Source organism: Drosophila albomicans, chromosome 2L, assembly GCF_009650485.2.
Source record: "Drosophila albomicans strain 15112-1751.03 chromosome 2L, ASM965048v2, whole genome shotgun sequence".
Lineage (NCBI taxonomy): Eukaryota > Metazoa > Arthropoda > Insecta > Diptera > Drosophilidae > Drosophila > Drosophila albomicans.
Window position 1 is genome coordinate 19,325,175 of NC_047628.2, and position 23,354 is coordinate 19,348,528.

Genomic DNA, 23,354 nt, shown 5'->3' on the forward strand with positions numbered 1-23,354 from the left:
GGTATTCGAATGTTACTTGGCAGGATTATTATTTTTTTTTTTTGTTTTTCTTTTTAATATATATTCAAATAGTTTTATAAAAGCTTTGTGTTTTGTCAGTTGTTTTTCTTGTTGTGGATGTTGAGTGTCGTCGAGTGTTTTCGTGGTTTTTCTGGCCTGTTTCAGTTTTTGCATATATGTATGTATTTTATTTTTATAATTTTTTTTTAGGTTTTGTTTTTGCTTTTATTTGAAAAGTAGTTGCGTTTTTTTTTTTGGTTGTAGTTTTAATGTGTGAATGTGTATGAGTGTTGTTAATTATTGTAATATTATATGCTTATAGAACTCACATTAGGCGACATTGACTTAGCTGGCTAGTTAATTAATTAATTTATTAATTTGTCTCAATACAAGTACGTATCTACAATGGAATTTATCAATGATAATGATATCAAAATTATTACTGTTCATATTTATAATGTATTTTGTAATTAAATTATTTAAAGCTTTTTCGTGTGTAAATGTGTGTGTGTGTGTGTATGTGTGAATCATGGTGATGGGGTGTGTCAATTTGTTATACAACAATTTGTTGTTAGAGACCAAATGATAATGAATCTAATATTGCAATAGTGGAAATTAACTTCGTTAACAATTGTTAGTTTTGGTCGAAAAACCGAAAAACATATCGTGTACATTAAAAATATATTTACAATTGAATATTTCGCTACTTATGCACATAAATTTACTATTCAATTTGATAATAATTATTATATATATATATACGTCTATATATATATAGTTTTTAACTACACTTTCCTACAAAATGCTCGCTAAATTATTTGCTTACACTTTCAGATTTATCAATGTCGTTAATACAATTGAATTGCCATGAATATTGCTAGATAAAGCCCCTCCTCAATATCCTGCACAATTTGAAACTTTAATTAAAAACGAAAAAAAAAAAAGAAAACGAAACACTTTCGATTAATTACAGAACAATCGTTCAATACAAATCAAAAGATCTGTTTTAATACCCGATCCGGAACAGGAGAGGGGAGGGGCCAGCGATGTGCATCGGCTTGCCGAGACTACACTTATTGTATAACAAGTTTTTCTTTTCTCCATTTCCCTTAACATACTTTAACTAGCATTTTTGTTCATATTAATTATGCTCTAAATTTGCGTTGCGCTACGTTATTTTTTTATTTTCATTTTTATGATTTTCTTCTTTTGGTATTAGTTTAAATATCTATGGCTAAGTTATGCAATTTTTTATTATTCTCATATTAATTTTTTGGTTTTTTGTGGTTTTAATTTATTCAAATCATCATCACATATCAAAAAGTTTACAAAAATTTTACCATTAGCTACATTTTTTCATTGCATGTAATTTGTATTTTGTATGAATTAGTTTATTTATTATTGTAGTTATTATTATTAGTTATATTATATTTCGTGCGCATCAGAATAAAACATACAACAATAGATATTATTTAATTGCTAACTTCTAGCCACAATTAACAATTGTTTGTTTCAACAAGTTATGCCATTCATTCATTCGTTCAACAGTCAACATGTTGTTAATAATATTGCACATTAATTTATATGAAATTTAACTGAACGTCTTCCCCTCCCAATCGATTATTATGCTCGATTAACATGTTGTTTTATTTAATGCTTAGCTTAGAGTATGTTGTTTTTTATTTTTATTTGATGTTTTATTTCATTTCGTTTTGTATTTATATTTTTTATTTACCATTAGTGTACGAGTGGGCATGTAAAAGGCATTTGTTTGGTTTCTTTTGAGTGTGTTTTTATTTATCATATTATGTTTATCATTTGCTCGTATCATTTATTAATTATTAAAGTTGGTTTTTGTGTGTTGTTTTTTTTGGAAGAACTGAGCTGAAAAACCTGAAATTACTTTCACTATTTGCTAGCTTTCCAATAATGTTTGTGATAGCATAGTTTTGATATGCCCAATTAAAATGTAAGGCTGTATTTCGTATTTCATTTAACTCAATAAAACTCATCAATTAAATCAATTTAGTTTTTATTGTGTTTCAAATCGGTTCAACTGAAGCGCGTGTCGATTTCATCATTAAGCTTAGTGATATTATGTTTATGTATTTATATGTTATATATTTTTGTTTATGTTAATTCATGGAATATAGTTTACTTGCATTACGAACAAAATTGACAAGTTCTACATGTTTTACAAGTTTAATATAAAACTAATATTGCTTCTGGGGTGTAACTTCACAAAGTAACTAATTTAAACAAAGGGACAACTGAAAATTTAATTCTAACAATTCCATATTTTGTATAACAAAGAAAATAAGATTGTTATGCTATATAGTGTGTTAATTGATGTAACAATTGCCATGTGTGTGTGTTGGTTTCAATAGAAATCATAATGAATTCTTCTATGATATTTTTGGAGGATTATTTTACAGACGATACGGACACAAGAAATGATACATAAAAAAATTGACATTATCAAATTGGATTTGGCGTCTACGCTTCTTCGGTTCAGTTAACAAATTAGTATTATTAATTATGCGTTTTGGTTTTTTGCAATTATTTGTTTTAACAACTTACTATACAAGCTCTCACTGTCTCATGTTTTTTTTTTAATTCGCAAACTTTGCTCTGCTGCTGGCTACAATTTAGTTTTTGCTTTTGGTTTGCGCTTTTTCGTTAACAATATTTAGCATTTCATATTATTGGTATTTTAGTTTATTGAAACAATTACAATTTAATTATTATTATTATTATTATTACATATCGTTTAAATTTTTGCATTTCATTATTTATACAACACTTTCGAAATGATTTGCGATTTTAGTCTATCAAATTGTTTATTGTATTTTCCATTCATTCTATTTCTACCCTGTGCCCTCTGAAAATGGGGGAACAAAGCTACAAAAAAAATGTATGATCTGTCTGTCTGTCCGTCCGTCTGTTTAAACACGTTCATCTCAGCAAATATAAGAAGTAGAGCTTTCAAACTTGGCAGTTATTATTCATGCAAGGCATAAAATCAAACTAGCCAAGAGAATTGATTATAGAATTCTTTGAAGAATGGTAAATATTGTCTGCTAACTTTGTTACTTTTGTGTAGTTTCTGTAAATTTAGTTCTGAAACGGAAATATATTTGCACGAACCGCAACGAGTGTTTTTAATAAACGGAGAACTCACGGATACAGTTAATTGGAGTACTGTATTCACCTTTTCCTTTTTTTATAACATCATCTGTCTGTATCTTTTTATCATTCGTTAAGAAAGTGCACTCGTTGCGCATCTCGCAAGTGTTCTGGATGATTCGTGTACGTTTGTGTGTGATTGTAAGTAATTATATTAAACGACTGTCTTCGAAATGGAATCTCTTGTTGATATCGCAAATGAAATAGCACACAGCACTCTACTCTCTCTTTCTTTCTCTCGGTGAGACTGTCAGATGATGTGAGTCTTTGCCTTGGCTGGCTGTCAGTTTTATTTGTCGGCTGTCAGACAGCATGTCCATTCTTCTCTGGGTTGCCAGCATGTTTGGCGGCGGCACGCTGTGCCGCGCCTAGTCGCCTGGCACGCCATCGATCAATGGGCGTGTAACAGCATATGAAAAAGGGCGGCACACGTGGCATGCTACTGCCGCTGCCACCTGAACCCGAACTGCCCGAGCTGCCATTGTGACTGAGCTGCGCCAACGAATCGACCGTCAGTTCGGTCTGCACACCGCTGGTGGTCATGCGCACCTCCGCTTGATACGGCGGCGGTGATGGAGATGCCATCAGCGGTGGTGGAGCTGCCTTGCAAATGACACTTGGTGGCTCCAGTTCGTGGAGCTCAAAGCAATCGGATCGTGTGCTCGTTGGCGTTGTGGTCGAGGGGCGAAACTCGTGGGAGCAACTCTCGACCATGGCAGTGCGATAGGTAGCGGCAAAGTAGTTTGTCTCCAGGTAATGGCAGGATTCAAATAAATAATCATCGAACTGCAGACGTGCAACAGCCGCATCGCTGCCCTCGCCGTTGCCCACCATAAAGTTGCCCTTGTGCGACTGAGTCGACGGAGAACCCGGTATGGGCAGCATGGATGAGGACATGGGCATCAGCTCCAAGGAGCTGGCTGCAGCGGCTTTGGTTGTGCGTTGTTGCCGCTGCTGCTGCTGCTGCGGCTGCTTTTGTTGCTGCTGCTGTCGCTGTTGCTGCTCTCTTTGCTTCATATCAACAATTTCTATTTCTTCTATATCACTAAAACTATTTAACTGTTTCAACAAATAATGCACATCATTTCGTTTCGTTTGATCAGCGGCGTCGTGTTGCTGTTCTCTTTGTTTTTGTTGCATTTCCATTGCCGCCGTCTTGGTTTTTATTGTGTCTAGTGCTTGCAATGTTAATGGAGTGCTAACGGCGGCAATGCCACGACTTGTGCTACGTGGGAGGTTGTCGATTTGTCGCATATCACTTGGCTGCTGCTGCTGTTGTTGCTGCGGCTGCTGCAACTCTGGATAGGCCAACGCTAAGCGTTGCTGCAGCGTTGCGCTACTAAACGCTGCTGAGGCTCGATGTGGTTCCAGATTTACAGAGTCGATAATGCGATTGAATTTAGCTAATGCACTTGATGCTGCTGATGAGCTGGTTGTAGTTGTTGTTGCTGTTGTTGTTACTGCTGCTGTAGTGATCTTATGTCTTAGTTGTTGTTGTTTGGTTTGAGGCACTGTTGTGACGGTTTGTATATTATCACCACCAACACGACGACGCCCACTGCCCTGAGCATCGACGACATCTGCGACATCAAGACTGCTGCTGACAAACTGAACTGAAATCTGTTCGTTATTGTCATCGTAATCATCGTAATCATAGTCACAGACATCCTCATCAACATCATCAATATCAACGCCATCCTGCAGCGTCTCCGTCACATTCAAATTCAAATTCAAATGGAGACGCTGTCGCAACAGCAGACGCGCCGTCTTGCTATCAACGGCAACGCCAGTGGTGTTGTTGGTGGCAACGGCTCCTGATTGTGCACCACTCGATGTGGATGTTGTTGGTGTCGGCGGTGCTGGTGCCGTTGCGGATGCTGTTGCGCCAATTAAGCCACGTCCAGCGGCAATGACGGCCGCTGCTCGCTGCTGTGCGGTTGCCCTAGCTAAATTCTTTTGTAAAATCAACTTCCTCGACGAAATGATGTCATTATTGTCGCTCCCCCGCGATTACCGGCTGTCGCGGGTGGAGCGAGGCCGCCCCTAACTGGACGTGCTCGCGATGGGCGAGACGGGTGAAAGCGGACTGCGTACGGCGGCTTGTTCCCGTGGACACCCGGTTAACGTGATCACCAGCTTGCGGCTGCCGGCCTGATCGCGATGCTCGCACAGCCAAACACCCTGCCAGGTGCCCAGCGAGAGTTTGCCATCGGTAATGGGGATTGTCAGTGAGCTGCCCAAGAAGCAGGCCTTCACGTGTGCGGGCTAAAACAGGTGTGAAAAGAAATCCGAGTTATCAAACTGATTCAAGATTGGAGAAGTCTATATTTAGTAGTTACCATATCGTCGGGTCCTTCGCACGAATGCCTGTAGGGCAAACCTTCGGGAACTATTTTATTCAACATCATTTCCATGTCGTCTCTGTAAGTAACAACATACAACTTAGTACAGCTGATCCTGCTGTGTATCATATTTACTTATTTGTCTTACCTGACGTCTGGATCCCAGCTCTCGTTTAACGCTAAACTCGCCGAGGTGTGAAGAACTGTGAATGAGAAGAAAATCCATCGAGACGACGTCAATTAATTACGTTTTTCTTAATCTTGCTCACCTCCCAGTTATTAGACCATCACTGAATTTTGTTTCAAAACTAATGCATTTTCAATTGAGTTGTAACGCTAATTAGACAAACATTTAACACGAATGTTAATTAAAATTGTGCGCTTGGCGAGAGCAGTTGTCTGTGCACAACAATTGGTTTCAATTTCACGCCGAGAAAGCTATTTCCAATCGAATATCTCGTGCTATGTGTGCAATTAAAATTGTTTCGTTTTTATTTCATTTGACATGACAAGATGCGGCAAATAAATCTCAAGAGCTGCTTAACAAAATGCTGGCAAATTGTTGCTAATTACTTTATCTTTAGCTGAATATGTTAACTTTCCTTTGATTTCTATTTAAGCGCCTCACTTGCTTGGGATGAAGCTAATAATTAAACAAATTTGGAGTAATGTTAATTTATATTGCTTAGGTTTAGCTAATTTGAATATGATTTTGTATGCTCCAATAACAGCTTTATATGGTAATTAAATGAGAGATTTATCTTAAAAGATTTCGCATTAAAGAAGCAACAATCCAAGGCAACTTTACAACTTATTATTGAGCTCATTAATTGCCAATAAAAGTAGTTTTTCTATAAAGCTAATTTCTGATTTATTGCCAACTTGTATTTACGACTTTAACAACAACTTTTATTTATTTGTTAAGCCCACTTGTCGATAATATAATTACAATGCTGCCACCTCGAACGCAGAACGAAATCGCAGTGCCAACTTATTAATAATGTGCTGCCCACTTGTCGCCATGGTTTCACTTCGCACACTCACGCAATATGATAAACTTCATTAAAATTCCAGACTTGTTACTTGACACTTAATGGGTGTCAACTGTGTGCCCTTTGTTGTTGCAGCGAATGCTACTAGAATATATGAAAGTGAACTGTAAATTGTTTCAAGCTCCACTTTCCACTTAAGTGAATTTATACAAAAATTCTTTGACCTTTTTCTATTTAGTTGTTGCTATTGTTGTTGTTGTTTTTATTGTTGTTAATTTGAAACATGACCAATTCATGTCTTGTTTGACTTTGAGGCATTTCGACAAAAATTCCATTGACTACATTTATGGGCAGGAGGAAGGGTCGCCAAGGGACAATGCGGAGGTGCTGCTGCTAATTTGGCGTGTTGCCAGAAACAATAACAAAATATAAATAACACACACACACATGTGTATGTGTGGAAAAGGCCAACAAGCATGGCAATTGAATAGTAGTACTTAAAATCATTTAGTGTTAATAATAAATAGAGCCATATAGAGCCATATTGTAGTCATAGTCGAGCAGAGTCAACACTTAAATTTGCACACTAATTGCATATTCATGAATAAAATAGAAGACACTGAGCGTAGAGCCATAGAGAGAGCTAGAGAGAGTGAGAGGCAGGAGAGAGGAACGCAGCGCAAATTAGTTTATTATCAAATCCCAGAGATGTCATTTGGAGTCTCTAAACGCCAGCCAAGTGTGTGTTTGTGTGTGAGTATGTGTTTATCAATGTGTTTATGTAGCAAGTTTTTCGATGGGGGGCTTTCTAAATAATTTCAAAAAACGATTATGTCATGTTCGGACATGTGTAAATGGCAGCAGGAATTTAAATGCTACACACTCAGCCACAAGTAAACAAACACAGACAAACAAATAAACAACAAACAGAAGGACAAACGAAACAAACATAGGCAACGAAGGAAAAGGGCATCAAGAAGCGGGGCGAGGGGGATGGGGCAGGGATAGGGTCTGGGTCGAGCCTAGCGGCCATCTCATCAAATGGACAGCCGGACAATGCAAATGAAAATGAACTGGAAAATGACAATCAACGAGGGGGGAGGGGGAAAAGGAAGCGACCCCCATAACAAAATTTGCAAATTGATTGCCAGCCAGAGGGCAGCCTCCAAAATTGAAGGCGTCAACAAACACACACACACACATACACATAGGGCATAGATCGTTCAGGTACACATAGATAAAAGTATATATGTTTAACAATGTGAGTTTACTTATGCACCATAATTGTGTCAGTTATAAATATGTTAATGCGCTAACATAATTGTGCGGCGTTAGCAAATGCAAGGGAATCTCCTTCCTTTCTCTCTCTCTCTCTCTCTCTCTCTCTCTGTGCCTCTCTCGCTCGCTTTCTCTCTTGACTGACATTATTTTCGTGCTGCATAACAAACGATGTGGCCAGCAAAAGGAAACAAAGCTAGCGGCTTTAATATGATTTAGCCGTGGGCACAGCTACTGGACTGCTTAGCTGCGGGGGGCCAAAGGGATGCGGAGGGAGGTCGACTGGCAACATGACGTTTGCAGCAATGTATGTGTGTGTGTGTGTGTGTGTGTGTTGCCTTGTTTGCCAATGGGCAGATGTGCTAAAGGGCTCAAAGAAAGCATATGCATGCTCGTATCAGTGGCAAAAACGCTTAAAGCGCTAACGTTTTAATACACTGCGAGAAATAACTTGTGATCGAAGATAGAAATTTTGATATGGCATCTAAATCTAGCTTTATAAAACTCAGATGACAAAGCGAATACTCAAAGATTAGCGTAAGATGAACAAATTAAATAAGCTTTCGTTTATTAGGTCATCGTTATAAATGTATTATAATAAACAAAATTATAAAAATTTTATCTTCCATCCTACATTTTCTAAAAATAAGAAAATTATTGAACAAAATTAATTATCTTCAAAACTCTATTTAAAATGTGAATATTTTTAATGAATAAAGTTTCAGTTCAATAACAAAGTGTTTCAAATATTTTTAGATTCTTGTAAAGTTTCAGAATTAAACCTCTTTTTTATAATCAATTTGAAGGTACAGAAATCCTAATATTCATTCCAATGTACATAAACTTTAACTGTCCATAAAATCACAATTGAACTATAAAGGAAAGTAAGTAAAAATATAATTTTTATTGCAAGAAATACAATGTTCATGTACATTGTATTCAGTGTTATGTATTCAATAAATATTAAACATATTGTAGCACTTTGCTGCAGAGATTGTGCTTTTTTCAAAGGTTAGACCGTGTTAAAATTATTTTGCCAATTTAATTTGATCTTATTCTCAGTTATTTTAAGATTTCGTGGATAGCGAGTTAAACTTATGTAAATTGATAAATACAATTTGAAAACAACTGTGAGATTATACTTCATAATAGCAAATATTAAGTTATGCTGTTATTCTCACAGTGTATTACGCATACGTCGAGTGTCGTCGGTGGCAGGTGGCCAACAGGAAGTGTAGCAGGGTTTTATGTATGCACACAAACACACACACACACACGAACGTATGCGTGAGTCGGAGTTGGATGAGTGAATTTTGAGTGGCTGCTGCTGTCGCTGTTGCTGCTGCTGTTGGTGGCCGCCGCCGCCGTCGCCGCCGCTTCGTCACATTTAGCGGGGCGTTTAGGCACTACAAAAGTTGCTAATGTTTTTAAAGAGGCCTTTTTTATTATACAAAGTCAAACATTCTTACAGCACACACACACATCATACAACAAGCAACAAGAAAAGCAGTAGCAGCAGAAGATTAGGAGAAGGAGAATAACAAGAACAGACATACGCAGAGAACAAGCAAAGAGAGTCAAGAAGAAGAAGAGGGAGATGGAGGCAAGAGAGAGAAACAAGCGTCTGCGGCTGCTGCAAAAGTTTAACAATGGAAACTGCGGCTCGCTTATGTTTCATTCATGCACATACACGCATACATAAGTAGCTAGCAAGTTACATGTATGTGAGTGTGTGCATATTATATGATATAACGCAGCACGAAAACGCTTAAATTCATCAACCTTATTACAACAGCAGCAGCGAACATTCGTCGCGTTGGTTAAGTTTTTGTGGTCAAGAGTCGACCAACAAAAAAATGTGTAGCATACTTATAGGCAGAGGAGAACGCCAGGTGCGAGTGCACCTGCTAACCACTCATTAAACCAAGGCAAGCCAAGTAACACACACACATACACACACGTGTGTAACTAGTTCAAGTTTTCATGGCAAACAAACGTAAATGTTTGTTGTCGCTGTTGTTATTTTATACTCATTCCGCTTTCTCTCTTTCTCTCTGTGTGTGTGTGTTCGCTGCTTTGCTGCCATTTTGCATAAATAATATTGATTTATTGGGTAGCGCAGCATTTGCGGCTCATAAGCGAACAATATTTAATGCTAAAGCAACGGGGCAAAACGATATCGCACACACACACACATACACGAAGCGGCGCCAAGCAAATGGCAGCGGCAGCCAAAGCGACAACAGAAGGCAACCGAAGAGGCCAAAGGAGCAACACACACACACACACAACAGCAACAGCACACAGACAAGAGCAGAGCAAAGCAAGCGAAGCAAGTTCCACTTCGAAGCCTGGCATTGGAGACTATGGAAACCAAAAGTATGACACACACATGGCTCATTTTTATGCCATCGTTTTTGGCTCCCTTCGATTCGCTTCTGTTCCATGTCCTTGATGCTGATGGTTCTGATGGTTGTGGTCGTCGTCGCGTTCTTGTTCTTGTTGTTTTTGTGGGGCATATGAAGTTATTCATAGAGTTTGCAAGAAACAAAATATATATATACATATATTTGCAAGTATTTGAAATTTCTATACAAATATGCTGTACAAATAAGCAAAGTTATTTTTGGCTGTGCTCCGAGATTTTTGTCTTGCAAGACATTTTCCTCAATAGATTTTGATTAAACTATAAATAAATATTTCAATGCATTTAAAATGTAGTTGACTTTAAATCTTTACTAAGTGAATATAAATCATGATTTTCTAGATATGAAAAATTGTATTGTATTAATTATTATGTAGGTTGTCAATAAAGTTTGAAAAAAAAAAATTATGAATTAATATATATTTTTCAAAGAAAATTACTTTTAAGATTTCGTAGGATATAAATTAGAATTTTTTGTAGAAATTTATTGTACAAAGATTGTCGAGATAGTTTTTTATTAAGAAGTTAACCAACGTCTTTCTCATTATTGAAATATAATTATTTATTATCGAAGTTTGTGATGCAGCCAGAACATCACATACACAAAAATTATTTCTTTTGATGTTAAATTCAAAACTGAAAAATATATCCCCAAGATTTTTAATTTCTTGATTAATTTATTTCATATTCATTATCTAGAGGACTTTTTTCCACATTTATATTGACTTTCTAGAAGACTTTTTCCACAATTTTTACTATCTCGATGACTTTTTTTTTCCATATTTCTATTCACTCTTTAGAACAGTAACTCACATGCGAATTGAAAGTACAGCAAATTAAGACTACCTTGCCATAATATTAAACTACATTTAAGTAGGTCCTTCATAACGGTATTTAAAATTCGATGCGGCCAATCAAAACAAAACAAAACAAAACGAAAGAAAAAAGTAAGCGGGCAGAAGCAAAACGATTTACTTTTCTGTTTTCATTTCTTCTATTGTTTTTTCTCTACGTTTTGCTGTCACGAAACGAATGAAAAGGACACACACACATACATATGCCCACCATTATCCCTATATGCAGAAGAAAAATGTTAAAGCGTCGCAATGTTACTTCAGTGGAGTCGAGTTGCGCTGCCTTTTGCCCCGCCCCCAAGAAAAGAACTCCACCCACATGGCTGCTTTCGGTTTCCGTTGATTTATTTGGTGTTTGGCTCCTTATTCTCTCCTTCGACTACACACAGGACATTGGGGAGTGCTTCCTCTTTCTCCCACTCTTTCTTCTAAGCGTTTGCTTTTTTCTCTTGCTTTTGGTTGAAAAATATGCTCGGGTTATAAATTTAAGTTGAGCCATTTATATGATCTTGCGATTATGCAGCAAATTGCTGGCGAGTACCAAGAGCTGCTGTCCCCCTTAAGGCACAAGCGACAACAACGACGACGACGACACAAATTTGTAGCAAGGACTCGACTCGAGAACAATACGGAGAATCGACTCACTAAATTGTCAAGCAATTGAGAAATGTTTTGTGCAATTTTCATTAACTGAGGCAAATTCTAAATCATTGTGATGAGCCAATCAAGTTAGATAGTGCTAAGAGCCCCCAAAAAATGCTTTAGTTATAGACCTATTTATGCCAACGGTATTGCTGATATTGATCAAGTATACGACATGATGTCTGGCAAAAAGGAAACCCATAGCAAAGTCTAACTACCAAAAAGTACCATTAGTTATTTGCTACTTATTATTATTACGTTTCCTCTGTTTTATGTGAAATTCTTTGAATTGCTTTTCATTTAACTAGTTACCGTTACCCCATTTTCCGATTCTGTTTCTGTTTCGGTTTCTATGTCTGCTCCTCCTCCTTCTTCTTCTGCTGCTTGTGTTGCTTGCAATTCCCCATAGAAACAATGACAGGGTATTGAGGTCAATAGTAAAAGACAACAACAATGGCAAGGTTGCTTTGAAATAATTTTTTGAAATTAACTTTGTTGCTGCTTTCTGTTCTTTCTGCTACTTTTTTTTGTGTTCTGCTGTTGTGTGAAAAGGCTAAAGGGTAAAGGATGAATGAGACAGAGACGGAGAGTGGAAGGGGGAGAGGGAGAAAGGGCCTCAAGGGGTTTTTGGAGGGACTGACTGCCTGCCATTTGATTTGTGATGGCGCTGCACATTTTGCAGGGTTGTGACACATCTGGAGGAAGAGGAGGAGGAGGAGATGATGGCGAACATACACATGCAGAGCTATACTATATATATTAAGTAAAGTGAGTCTAATTAGGAAGTCCTTTTAAGAAAATCAATAAACATGTCTTGACCTCAATTAGATTCCGCTTACTACAGTTCACAATACACACGTACTCAAAACGGATCCCCAGACAACAAGAACAGCACACACACACACACATACACACATAGCACAGAGATTCATTTTTTGGGTTGCAGAAGAGGAGGGAGGCAAGAAGAGAGGACAGGCAGGCAGGCAAACACACGTGCTTTTCATTTGGCCCAGAGAGCAGCAAAGAAAAAACAGAAAAATAGAAAGAGTACGAAATAATATAGACTCTCGACTGGGGGCTAAGACGATTTGTGTGCCAGCAACGCTGAAGGAACTTGAACGAGGCAGGCAACGCAGCCAAGGCAGGAAGAAGTTTGCCTCGAGCATTCACACGCCATACGCGCCACAGACCCATGATATAAAGACATGAGAACGAGAGACGACTTCGTCGACTACGACGACGATTGCTTTTCACTTTGAAGCTCCTACTAGGCGATGAGGAGACAGAGAGAGAGGTGGGGGGGAGGGCTTCTGCCTCCTGCCGTTATCCGCCGCTGACTGCTCGACTGGCGTTTTATGATACGATTTTATTTATTTGCTCATGTCTGAATGCTCCTGAGCCCCGGCAACAGAGAACGCGTCCTGCCATTGTAATGCAAACTGTCAACAAGACCGCAAATGCTTGAGGCAAATGTTGTTGCTGTTGTGCCTCTTCTTCGCCTTCTTCTTCTTCTTCTTTTTCTTGTTGCTATTGTTGTTGGTGTTGCTGTTGCTGCTGCTGCATTTGGAGGCTGTCAGAAGTCGTTGAGCCAAGGATTTGAACGGGAATTAGTGCAGCGCGTTGAGCTAGTTGCAATTGCAATCCTATAGACCAAGCAGTTGATATACAAAGTGTGTCTGTCTATCTGTGTGTGTGTGTCGCTTGTGACTACACTGCAAGAAAAAGCCACTTTCAAATCAAATGTCTGTCAAGTGTTGTCTGCTAACATCGAGACTAGTTGCAAAATTGTTTAGTGAGCGTCGCCTTGAAGTCAAGCAGATGGTTTTGCTTTATCTTAATTGACCTAGATTACCAATGCTTATAATCTATAATTCTATTCCATTTCGATTTTATTGCCGCAGTCAAAACAACTCAACTGTTGCGTGACTTGTAATCTTGAATTATAGATTTGTAGTCTAATAATTAGATGGCAAGGAGCATACATTATCAAATTTGTCGAGCAAACTAAGGAACTGCTTTATTAATACTTTGTCGACGACATCTATAAATTTTCTTTTTATTTACAAATTTTCAGTTCAAAGATTTAGTTTTAACATAAAAACATTATGCATCAATAAATTTTACTACATTCCACAATCTTTCAATTTATTGTATCATCAGTAAATTATTTAGTAAATTAGCTTTTTCTCTAAGTCAAATTTTATTTTCTAATCTGCAAAACAGTATCAAGTAGTCGAGCAGACTTAGTTCCCATACACTTCTTGCTATTGATTTGTTGCCGTGCATTATTTATTAAGCTTTTTCGTTTGTCCATTTCAAGTAGCTTAATTCTTTAAAATAAATACTGACCTGCTCTGAATTGAGCTTTCACAACAATTACCAGCGAAAAAATCAACTTGATATTGAATTGCGTATACAATATTGATATTTCAATTTGAACAAATTTTAATTTAAATTGATTGTGAGCAACATGAATGCATTTGTGATTGGGAGAAATGTGATCAAATGCCAATGTACAAAATGCACTGAATGCCAACAATTTTTGGGCCACATTTAATCGATGTCAACGTAGTTTTGCTTTTTTACTTTTCTTATTTTTTCGTTGGGGCAAAATCAACAAAGCGAATGACCAACAGGAAGTTGAAAGGCAAAAATGCAAAGGGATGTGCCATCCTAGCTCAAATTGATCAAATAAATGTCATCAGTATGCATGTGCAACTTAACCCAGTTGTAGTTTCTAATAATAATAAAAAAAAGAAAATTGGGGAGAGCTGCAGACATACATCCAACTTTGATCTAAATGTAAGAATAAAATACACTTTTTTATTTTGCATTTTTCGATTTATAATTGAACTTTACGCTGAGTTCAAAGGGGCATAAAAGATTACTAAAGTTTACTTTTTTGGGAATTAATTTAATTTTTGTAGAAGGATGGAAATCTTTTCTAAAGAAATAAATTTGAACAATGGGGTATCATAGAAATTCTGTTTGCAAGCCAAACTTTCTAATGACAGAGTACATAAAGTCATGACTACTATTTTACTTTACTTTGTAGAGTATGATTTTTAAGACTTAAAAGATATGTAGATGAAGTAAAGAATAATTATAGAACACAATATTGGATTTCCTTCAAGAACAAAATATTCAGAAAAGACGATCATGAAAATGACAATATTCAGAAAATAATAAATGATATTATTCACTATCAATTTAAACTTTTTTGTAACAAAACAAAAAATTAAATTTTAGAATTAAAAAAATTGAGAATGGATCTCTTTTTAGAGAAAAAAATTATTAAAAGACGACAGTAGTCAACAGATTTATGAAGAAATTTATATCCGTGAGTAAAGAACAACTTTTTTGATACTAAGATTAGCTAAAAGTAAATCGATTATCAAAAGATGAGTGTAGTCAACATAACATATTGTTGATACAATTTATACTCCTCAGTCAACAACAATTTTTGTTATTACTAAGATTAACTAAGACTTTTGCTTGTAACTATGATGATAAGCAATTAATGATACAATTTAGACATATGTATCTTAAATTTGCTAAATGTTGATATAGTCCAAAACCCCTTTAAGAACACACAAATATCCTCTTCATAAAAAGCACTTCTTTTATATTATAAGTGGAGGCTTGTACTCACTTTGCATATGACATAATCCCACAGAGAATTGCGTCAGTTCGGGCATCTGTCGAAGGATCTCCTCGGTGACCAAATGAACGCCGCGATGCTGCGGCCTTAGATTGATTTTGCGCTGAAACCAGGCGGAGCCAAACTGCAAGCCGGCCGCATTGCCATCGGCAGCGCCGCCAGCACCAGTGACGCCGCCTCCAGCGCCGCTGCGTCCGCCACGATGATGATTCGCTGCTGATGCCATGGTGCTATTGGAGGAGCTGCTGCGTATGTTGCTGTTGCGGCTAACGCTTTGCTTAATGTTGGTGGCTTGACCACCGCCAGCACCGCCCCCGCCACCGCCCGCACCACCGCCACCAGCGACGCCGGCGCAGCCAGCTCCACCGCTGCCGCTGGTCGCTTTCGTGTTGCCGGCGTTTGGATTACTGCTGCTACTGCGACGTCGCTGGCCGCTCCTTCCGCCGCTGCGTGTTGTTGTTGTTGTTGTAGTGGTTACTGCTGCTCCTGTTGGTGGCGGACTCTGTGTCGATGTCTGGCGTTTAACCTTGGAGCTTTGACTTTGGACTGTTGCTGGGGTCGAGGAGGAGGAGTTGGATACGACGGCGGATGCGGCGGCAGCAGCAGCAGCGGCTGATGTCGTTGGTTTTGCGGACGACGTTGTGACGACTCTTTTTTTGGCGACTCACGAGCACAAGGAGAGGTGTCTCTCTCTTCTCTTTCACTCTCTCTTTGACACACGCACGCACTTACACTCACTAGCACATACGCACGAACACCTCACACGCAATTGGGATGAGGCTTTATTATTATTATTTTTTTTTACTTTTGAGCACTTTTCTTGTGTTGCACTATAACTTTGCTGCTTGCTTTGCTTTTGCGCTTTGCGCTTTCAATTTATTTTGCTTTTTTATTATATTCGCACTAAGCAGAAACTGTAAAGAAACAATAAAAAGGAAACAAATTATTAATAATCTTAATATTAATATTATTCATTTATATGTTGGTATCAACGAATTATTTCACATCGACAAATTTTAATTATATCTGACTACCGTTGCAGTTGCTGAAGATATCACGGTTGGATGCTAACTAAAAATAATGATTGCAAATGTAGCTGAAGCAGCAGCAATAAAGTTAGACCAAATATAGTTAGTACATGTGTACATAAATAAATCAAACACTCGAACTAGGCGTCTGTCTCACTGTCGTGTTCACAGTCTCAAAGTCGCCCACAATCAACAAGTTTTAATTACTGCAAAACGATAATAATAACAACAGCGACAACAAGAACATCGATAACCTCAACCCATCATCGACTGCTTATGGTTATGGTCACTCTCAGCTGCTGCTGCTTCTGTTGCTGGAGGTGACCTTGTCAATCGATTGGCACAACAACAATTATTATGGCAAATAATACGTTATGTTTTAACTGTGACAAATGTCATGCCTAATTAAGTGTTATTATTTCTGGTCAATTTTATGGTCACAATTCAGCATATCGAAACAAAGCTGACTTTCTTGAATGCAGATCTGGTCACTCTCTAAGCTTAAAGGAGTTCACACACACACAGGTGCAGGTCACAAAAAGCTGCCATAGACAATTGCACTATAGAGAGGAAAAAAGAGAAAGCGGAGCAAAAGTCAAAAGTAGAGTAAATTTGTTGCGGCACAATGGGGCACGTGTCGCAAGCAGCAGCAAGTGGAGCTGAAAGGAGGCGACAACAGTGTGCGGTTAGCTAGCTTTAGCTTCTCTTCTTGTGTCAAAAGGGGAGCAACACTAAAGGTGGCAATGACATACACACTAATATATACATACATTCATACATACACGCATACATATGCAAGCAATGCTCAAGAAAGAAGGAAAGAGAAGAAGAAACAGGTAGGCACAAGTTGAGTGCACTCACAAATACATATGCAGACGAAGAAGCAATCGAAATGCATTTGAATTGAGCAGCGAACAGCATGCGCTGATTGCTGCCTATGTGTGAGTGTGTGTGTGGGTGAGATGTACAGTGGATCAAAGCTTATTTAATCAAATTTAAAGTATTATGCTCGCTAAACTATGAGAGCTATTAAAATAATTTAAATGAAAGCTTTTAATGCATTGCTTAAACTTAAAATATCACACTTCATTTATTTTTGAAAATTTTTTGTTTTTAAATATGCTGGTATCCACTGTAAGTGCAAAAAAGGTAGTCAAATAAAAAGGGCACAACCAAAAAAATATATATATATGTATGTATGTACATACATTTACATATACATATGTATACATGTGCATGCATATATATAAAAAGGGCAGAGCACTTGCCACACAAAACGATTTACACGACACTAAAGCTAAAAACAGGCGCACGCCACTATAAAAAAAGAAAGGAAAGAGGAGCGAGCTGAGGTGAGAGAACGACGTCATGACTGAGAACAGCAGCTACAACAAAAACAACGACACAAATAAGAAGAGGAGGCGCGTTAAGGCAGCGCCAGGTACTTTTTTACGGGGCTACTGTTCAAATTTGCATATGCTTTAAATATTTAATGTAATTCAAAAAAGAGAGGAGACAAGTATCACAACCCAAGGCAGCTTCACTTTCAGCTCCAACAAGAACACCAACAACAACGCACAATGTGCCAATTGGACAAACGGCGGCGCGCAGCTGTATAATTCAATTGTTTTTTTTTTTATAAACGGACTGCTGGTCAGAAAAACGCAAGCAAGGCGATATATACAATACAAATACAAATTCTCAGCCAAATGGAAAAAAAAAACGTTCGCGCATTTGGCGAAAAAATCAATTTTCCGTGTGATTGCCAAATGCAATTGCTGCCTGCCCTGTGTGACTAACAACACACCAAGCCGCCACATAGAATGGGGCGCAACAACACACACACACACACACATGACAAAGAAAAGAAAAATAATATAGCAGAAAACTTCTTATTGGGTGGCCCTGGGACAGACACGAGTTTACGCCAGCCCTGGCTTACAGCTGGCTTTCGACTTACGCAGCGTTTTGTGGCCTTTTTTAACGTAAGTTTCACTGTTAATTATTGACATAACAAATGCGGCGCCTAGAACAAGAACACGAGCTGATGACGGCAACAACACCAGAGGCTCCAATCAGGACTCACACACACGTTCGCACGCGGAGCAAAGTCGGAGAATGAGCGAGAGAAAGGCACACGCGAAATTGCTCACATTAACTTGTCGAAGTAAATGGGCAGTCAAAAAGCAAATAAAGAATATGAAACTAGCTTCTAATTTAAAAAAAAAAAATGCTCGTCCTTTTTGTTTTGTGTGCAATATTCCATTCTCTACGTGGTAGCCAAATGAAATGAATGAAACTGGTTGCCGCACTCTTTCCTCCTCTTGTAGCTGTCGGTCGACACTAGGCTACGCATACACGCACGATAAAAATCGCACACACTCCCACGCAAAAACGAAGCACAGCACAAATCACGTAAGCATCAAATTTAAATGCACTTAATTACATTTAATTCGTGTTTGCTTTGTTTTAATTTTTATGGGGCGCCCAAGCAGAGCACACAGCGCAAGGCACAGAGGCAAAAGCCAAAGTGCCGCTGTAACACAAACCGTACGTACGTGGTGCGCGTCCGTCTGACAGTCCAATTGGATGCGCTCGCTCTCTCACTGCTCTACTGCTGCTTCTTCTTTCTGTCTTTTTAGTTATGCGTGTGCGCTAAGTTTTCGCTCGTGTCAATAGTTTTTTCGCACGAGCAGCGATAGCTATCGATATGGGCACAAAAGCTATCGACTTACTTGAAAATAATACAAAATTTAAATTTTAAACGAAAGCCTAATGCAAATATGTGAGAATGGCAAAAAATAAACTTCGATCGATTGCCACTCCACTTGTAATTATCGATAGAAGATGTCTCGCTGTGCAATAGTTAGGGATGTGTTTGTGTGTGTGAAAAGTTAAAGGCGGTCAAAACAAAACGTTAAAATGCAGTTCAAAAATAAAGATTAAAGCAGTGCTTACTTTGCTGTTTTTTGTTTTTTTCTTTTTGTATAATTAGTTAATTCAACGGCGTGGGTGGACGAGTTGTATGCTGATAAAAGTGCTGTTGTTGCTGACGGTTGCTGTGATTTATTATGCTCGTATTAATACCGATAACGATATCGAGATCTGTGTGCATTTTGTTAGTTATAGAATTTGCTGCAGCAACAACAACAGCAGCAAATAACTTGGCTACATTTGTGCGTAGTGTGCGTTGTTGTTGTTGGTGTTAGTAGGTCGTATAATGACTCGGCGGCGGCTAAATATAGTTGTTGTTGTTGTTTTTGGTCACACTCGTTACTCGTTTTCTCTTTGCTTGCTACTGTTTTTTTTTTTATGTGGCCAATTCACAAAATGTACATTTTTTACACCTTTCACACACACCCACGCATTTTACACTCACACACACACACGCACACACACTGAAGGCGCGCGCGCGTTGCCTACGTTTCGTCCTTTTTTTGCTTCTCTTTTTCCCACACACCTATTGCAATTGTCGTGGTTGTGTGTTGTTGTTGTTACTGTAGGTTCTATGTATTTTTTGAAATTTTTGCATATGTGTGCATGTACATATGTGTATGTGTTGTAGGTTCGAATTTCAAAAGGCTTTATTTACACACAATTTAATAAATATGCAGAGTCTTCTTTGATTGGCCACTGTATTTGCTTGAAACTTGCTTTCTTTTCCATTCGTTACTTTTTCTTTTTTTGCACTCCTTGTGTGTGGCCTCTGAGATTGCCTCGATAGCTTTTTTTTTCGTTTTTCAATAAAACTCCATGGCCCTATTATGTACTCAACACACACATGTCAGCTTACACACACACACAGGCACATTCACGCACGCACACACACACACATATAGGCAGGCAGGCACCCAGAACACACACGCCCGTTACGAATACGTACAACGTTAGGACGACAACGACGGCGGTTGCGGATTGCGTTACTGCTGCCTTTATTTCTTAAACTTTTTGATTTTTTTTTGGTTTCAACTTTCTTTGCTTCTCTGATTTCTGCTTGTGTTTTTCTGTTACTTTTTTTCTATTCGATTTCTTTTTTTGCCCTGCGACGAGCCCCAAGCGTGTGTGCCGAACGAGAGCCTCAACTGAAACTGAAATTGAGCAGCAAGCAGCAGCAAAGCAGAGCACAGAGCCAAGGATAAGAATGTATTTTTGTTGAATGAGTGGGTGAATGAAAGCTCGTTAGTGTGTGTGTGTGTGTGTGTGCGTGTGCATTGCAACTCGTTCGTTTTTACCGTTAACATTTGCTCTCTGCACAGGCGCAAAGTTGGGCGAGTCTACACCTGCGAGTCTATTGTGAATGCAAAACAGCATGGCGTTGCCACCCGCTGCGTATACGTAATGACCACGAAAACGTAAGAGCGCCGCGACCTTAAGCACCGCGTTACGTGTTTGCGATTATCTATTAGCGCGGTTGGCGGCCCTTGTGCCAATTTATTTTTAGGTCATTGGGACATTGCACAGTGGGCACTGTGACGAACAAATTAAATAGAAGTCATTGAATATTGTTTAGATTTTTGTTTATTTATTTGAATTCAAACCTAATGAATTAGTTGTCATTTTTATAATTACCTTTTCTTTCAATATTGCATTGTTTAAAAGTAATTTTACATATAAATTTCAATTATCTGGAAAGTTCTAATATCAATTCGCTTATATCCATATTTATATGAAAAATATCTCATTTTATTAAAATTAAAGTATTTCACATGTTGCATAAATTAAAATTATAAATAAGTATTCCAGACTTGACCCAATTAAATGGCATAAATACTTGTATGCAAATTGCTATACATTTTCTGTTGTTTTGTCTTTGAGAATTAATAATTGCAATCACATAATGTTCAACGCCCGCCGATTTTCAAATGCCACAGTCATTAGGCAGCCCACCCCAAAGATCACAACAATATGGAGGCCCAACAATTCCGACCAGCACAGTTTCGAGCAAAAAGTCAACAAATTAAATGTCCAACAAATGAATGGGTGTTTCACACTGGATACTCCTTTCTTTCCTTTCAGCCTTTTAGCCAGAGCTTTAGGTGTGCCCAGCATGGGGCCACATAACTAACCATATGCATGTTGTTGTCTCTTGTTCGGGTGGTAACGGTACTTTTGCCTTCCCCAATATGTAGTTTGCCTCCTCAATAGTTATGGCCAGCTATGCAAAGCTAAAAATTACTTTGCCGTGCTGTGCTGTGGCATGCGGATAACGCTGTCTGTATACAGCACCAGGAGACAGGACCCTGGTCAGGAGCCACACCCAGTCCTGGAAGGCGTCTATTGTCATTTTCGCTTTCACACAACGCAGCTAAACAAAATATCTAGCATTACATCGAAGCATTCTAAGGTAGTTCTACACAAAATGGGGAATTCTAAATATTTAATGAAACTTGATAAAGTTGAATTATTACTGAAAATACTGAAAACTTAAGAAATTAAAATTAAAACTAATTTTTAAAGTAACTTTAAAACTTAGTAATTTCGAACTTAATAAATTCAAATATAGAAGAATCCAAAACTAGATAATTTCTATATTATATAACAAAATTTAGCGAGGATCCCACACAAATTTAAAAATAAAATGTAATTATTTTTGGGTAGAGTATTTAACAAACCTTATATATAATCCTGCTATGCTTGTTATTTCAGATGTTTCAGACTTTCACTCATACAGGGTGCGTTCAGAAGTTTCAGGACGACAGGACCTTACTCATTTGTATATGCTTTTAGCAGTCAGTTTAGCCAAATCATATTGAGTGTGGCAAACGTTTCGTGGCTAAATGAACAACAGTCTGAATTGGGCAGGCAAAGCAGTCAGACGACGTCGTCTCCAAGGGCGCTGGGTGAATTTTGTTTAATCGGCGATTCATATTGAAAGTAAAATGGACGACAATGGGATTCCTTATGCCATGGATCCCAAGGAAGCGTGGCTGGAAAAGATAACATTCGGTGGATTTCGTCGCTGGCATATTATAGCCGCAGTGCTTGGCATACTGATGAGTATTAGTGAGTGCTAGAGAATATAGTTTATATAGTTAAAATATGTATTAAACTAATTACTGAATTCTTGCAGTGATTATGGTCTGTTGCTGCATAAGATTTCGTATACCACGCACCAAACAGGAAATCGAAGCGGATTATCAACGCAAACAGATCACCAAAAAGTTTCGCGAGAAACTGCAACAGATTAAAAACTCCGAAATGGATGACATGGATCTGCAAAAAGGTAACTACTAGAATATATATTCTGCATGTCTGTCCACGTTGATAAAAATGAAAAATTTGTGTATTACTCGTTCGCGCGCCCAACTGCCCCAGTTTGTTGTCCTGTCACCCAAATGAGAGCCAAGCCCATTTTCTTTTTTTGTTCTGTTTTAGTTTAGTTTTGTTGTATCTGCTCGACGCACACAAATAAACTCACGCATGTGTTTTATATAAAACGACAAAATGATAAACGATTCCCAATTAGAGAGTCTTGCAATGCACGCTACAATATATAATCCAGACTTTTCGAGCATTTATAGCATGTATATAATAACACTCACTACTACTATCGCTCTTCTATCACAGCACTTGCTTATATCAAATTGGAACAATATGATGATCCCTAAGTGCTCTGTAAATTTCCATATGCAACCATCACCACAATCAAAAACAAGCACAACGGAATTCTATATCTTTAAACGTACAAAATTACTTCTAAACTAAACTACACAATTGACACTGCCAATGTAAGTAGCTCTCTAACAAAACTAGATACTTCCAATGCTTATAAACTTTATATATTAATAATTATTTCCATCTGTTTGACATCTCTTGCAGTTTGCGTGCGCATACAAAGCGATTACCTGAATTTGCAGGCCAGCAGAGAGAGCATGAACGAGAAGCAGAATGTTAAATTTAAGATCTAATAAACTACTTTAAAGATAATAATTTTAATAATAAAAGT

The 23,354-nt window shown here is 38.0% G+C and overlaps 3 protein-coding genes across 6 annotated transcripts; 1 reads left to right on the forward strand and 2 right to left on the reverse strand.

The window, feature by feature from the left end:
* Positions 1–4,440, reverse strand: LOC117565786 (UPF0746 protein DDB_G0281095-like). Its single transcript, XM_034245062.2, has one exon. The coding sequence runs from the start codon at positions 4,438–4,440 to the stop codon at positions 3,490–3,492; it is 951 nt and encodes a 316-aa protein (XP_034100953.1). The 3' UTR covers positions 1–3,489.
* LOC117565788 (UPF0047 protein YjbQ-like) lies at positions 1–19,056 on the reverse strand. Its single transcript, XM_034245065.2, has 5 exons — positions 18,967–19,056; positions 15,372–16,294; positions 5,677–5,731; positions 5,526–5,607; positions 1–5,451 (listed from the first exon to the last, which is right to left on the reverse strand). The coding sequence occupies exons 2-5, from the start codon at positions 15,604–15,606 to the stop codon at positions 5,230–5,232; spliced, it is 594 nt and encodes a 197-aa protein (XP_034100956.1). The 5' UTR covers positions 15,607–16,294; positions 18,967–19,056; the 3' UTR covers positions 1–5,229.
* Positions 16,743–23,352, forward strand: LOC117564940 (transmembrane inner ear expressed protein). 4 transcript variants are annotated; one of them, XR_007954518.1, is made up of 5 exons: positions 21,886–21,988; positions 22,055–22,411; positions 22,479–22,631; positions 22,976–23,136; positions 23,228–23,319. XR_007954518.1 is itself a non-coding variant. In XM_052002399.1 (4 exons), the coding sequence occupies exons 2-4, from the start codon at positions 22,288–22,290 to the stop codon at positions 23,314–23,316; spliced, it is 366 nt and encodes a 121-aa protein (XP_051858359.1). In that variant the 5' UTR covers positions 16,743–18,823; positions 22,055–22,287; the 3' UTR covers positions 23,317–23,352. The 4 variants fall into 4 exon arrangements, 3 of the variants coding, with proteins under 3 accessions (XP_051858359.1, XP_051858360.1, XP_051858358.1); XM_052002399.1 differs by lacking the exons at positions 21,886–21,988; positions 22,976–23,136 and adding an exon at positions 16,743–18,823 and having other exon boundaries at positions 23,228–23,352; XM_052002400.1 differs by lacking the exons at positions 21,886–21,988; positions 22,976–23,136 and adding an exon at positions 21,661–21,752 and having other exon boundaries at positions 23,228–23,352.
* The last annotated feature ends 2 nt before the right edge of the window (positions 23,353–23,354 follow it).

What these genes read in the sequence shown, in the direction of transcription:
- LOC117565788 (XM_034245065.2), bottom strand. Translation starts at nt 15,606, where the DNA reads ATGGCATCAGCAGCGAATCATCATCGTGGCGGACGCAGCGGCGCTGGA. An exon ending in GGGATTATGTCATATGCAAA is followed by an intron (nt 5,732 to 15,371) that starts GTGAGTACAAGC and finishes TCTCATTCACAG; the next exon opens with TTCTTCACACCTCGGCGAGT. An exon ending in GCGAAGGACCCGACGATATG is followed by an intron (nt 5,452 to 5,525) that starts GTAACTACTAAA and finishes CACCTGTTTTAG; the next exon opens with CCCGCACACGTGAAGGCCTG.
- LOC117564940 (XM_052002399.1), top strand. Translation starts at nt 22,288, where the DNA reads ATGGACGACAATGGGATTCCTTATGCCATGGATCCCAAGGAAGCGTGG. An exon ending in TGGCATACTGATGAGTATTA is followed by an intron (nt 22,412 to 22,478) that starts GTGAGTGCTAGA and finishes GAATTCTTGCAG; the next exon opens with TGATTATGGTCTGTTGCTGC. An exon ending in TGACATGGATCTGCAAAAAG is followed by an intron (nt 22,632 to 23,227) that starts GTAACTACTAGA and finishes CATCTCTTGCAG; the next exon opens with TTTGCGTGCGCATACAAAGC.
- LOC117565786 (XM_034245062.2), bottom strand. Translation starts at nt 4,440, where the DNA reads ATGCGACAAATCGACAACCTCCCACGTAGCACAAGTCGTGGCATTGCC.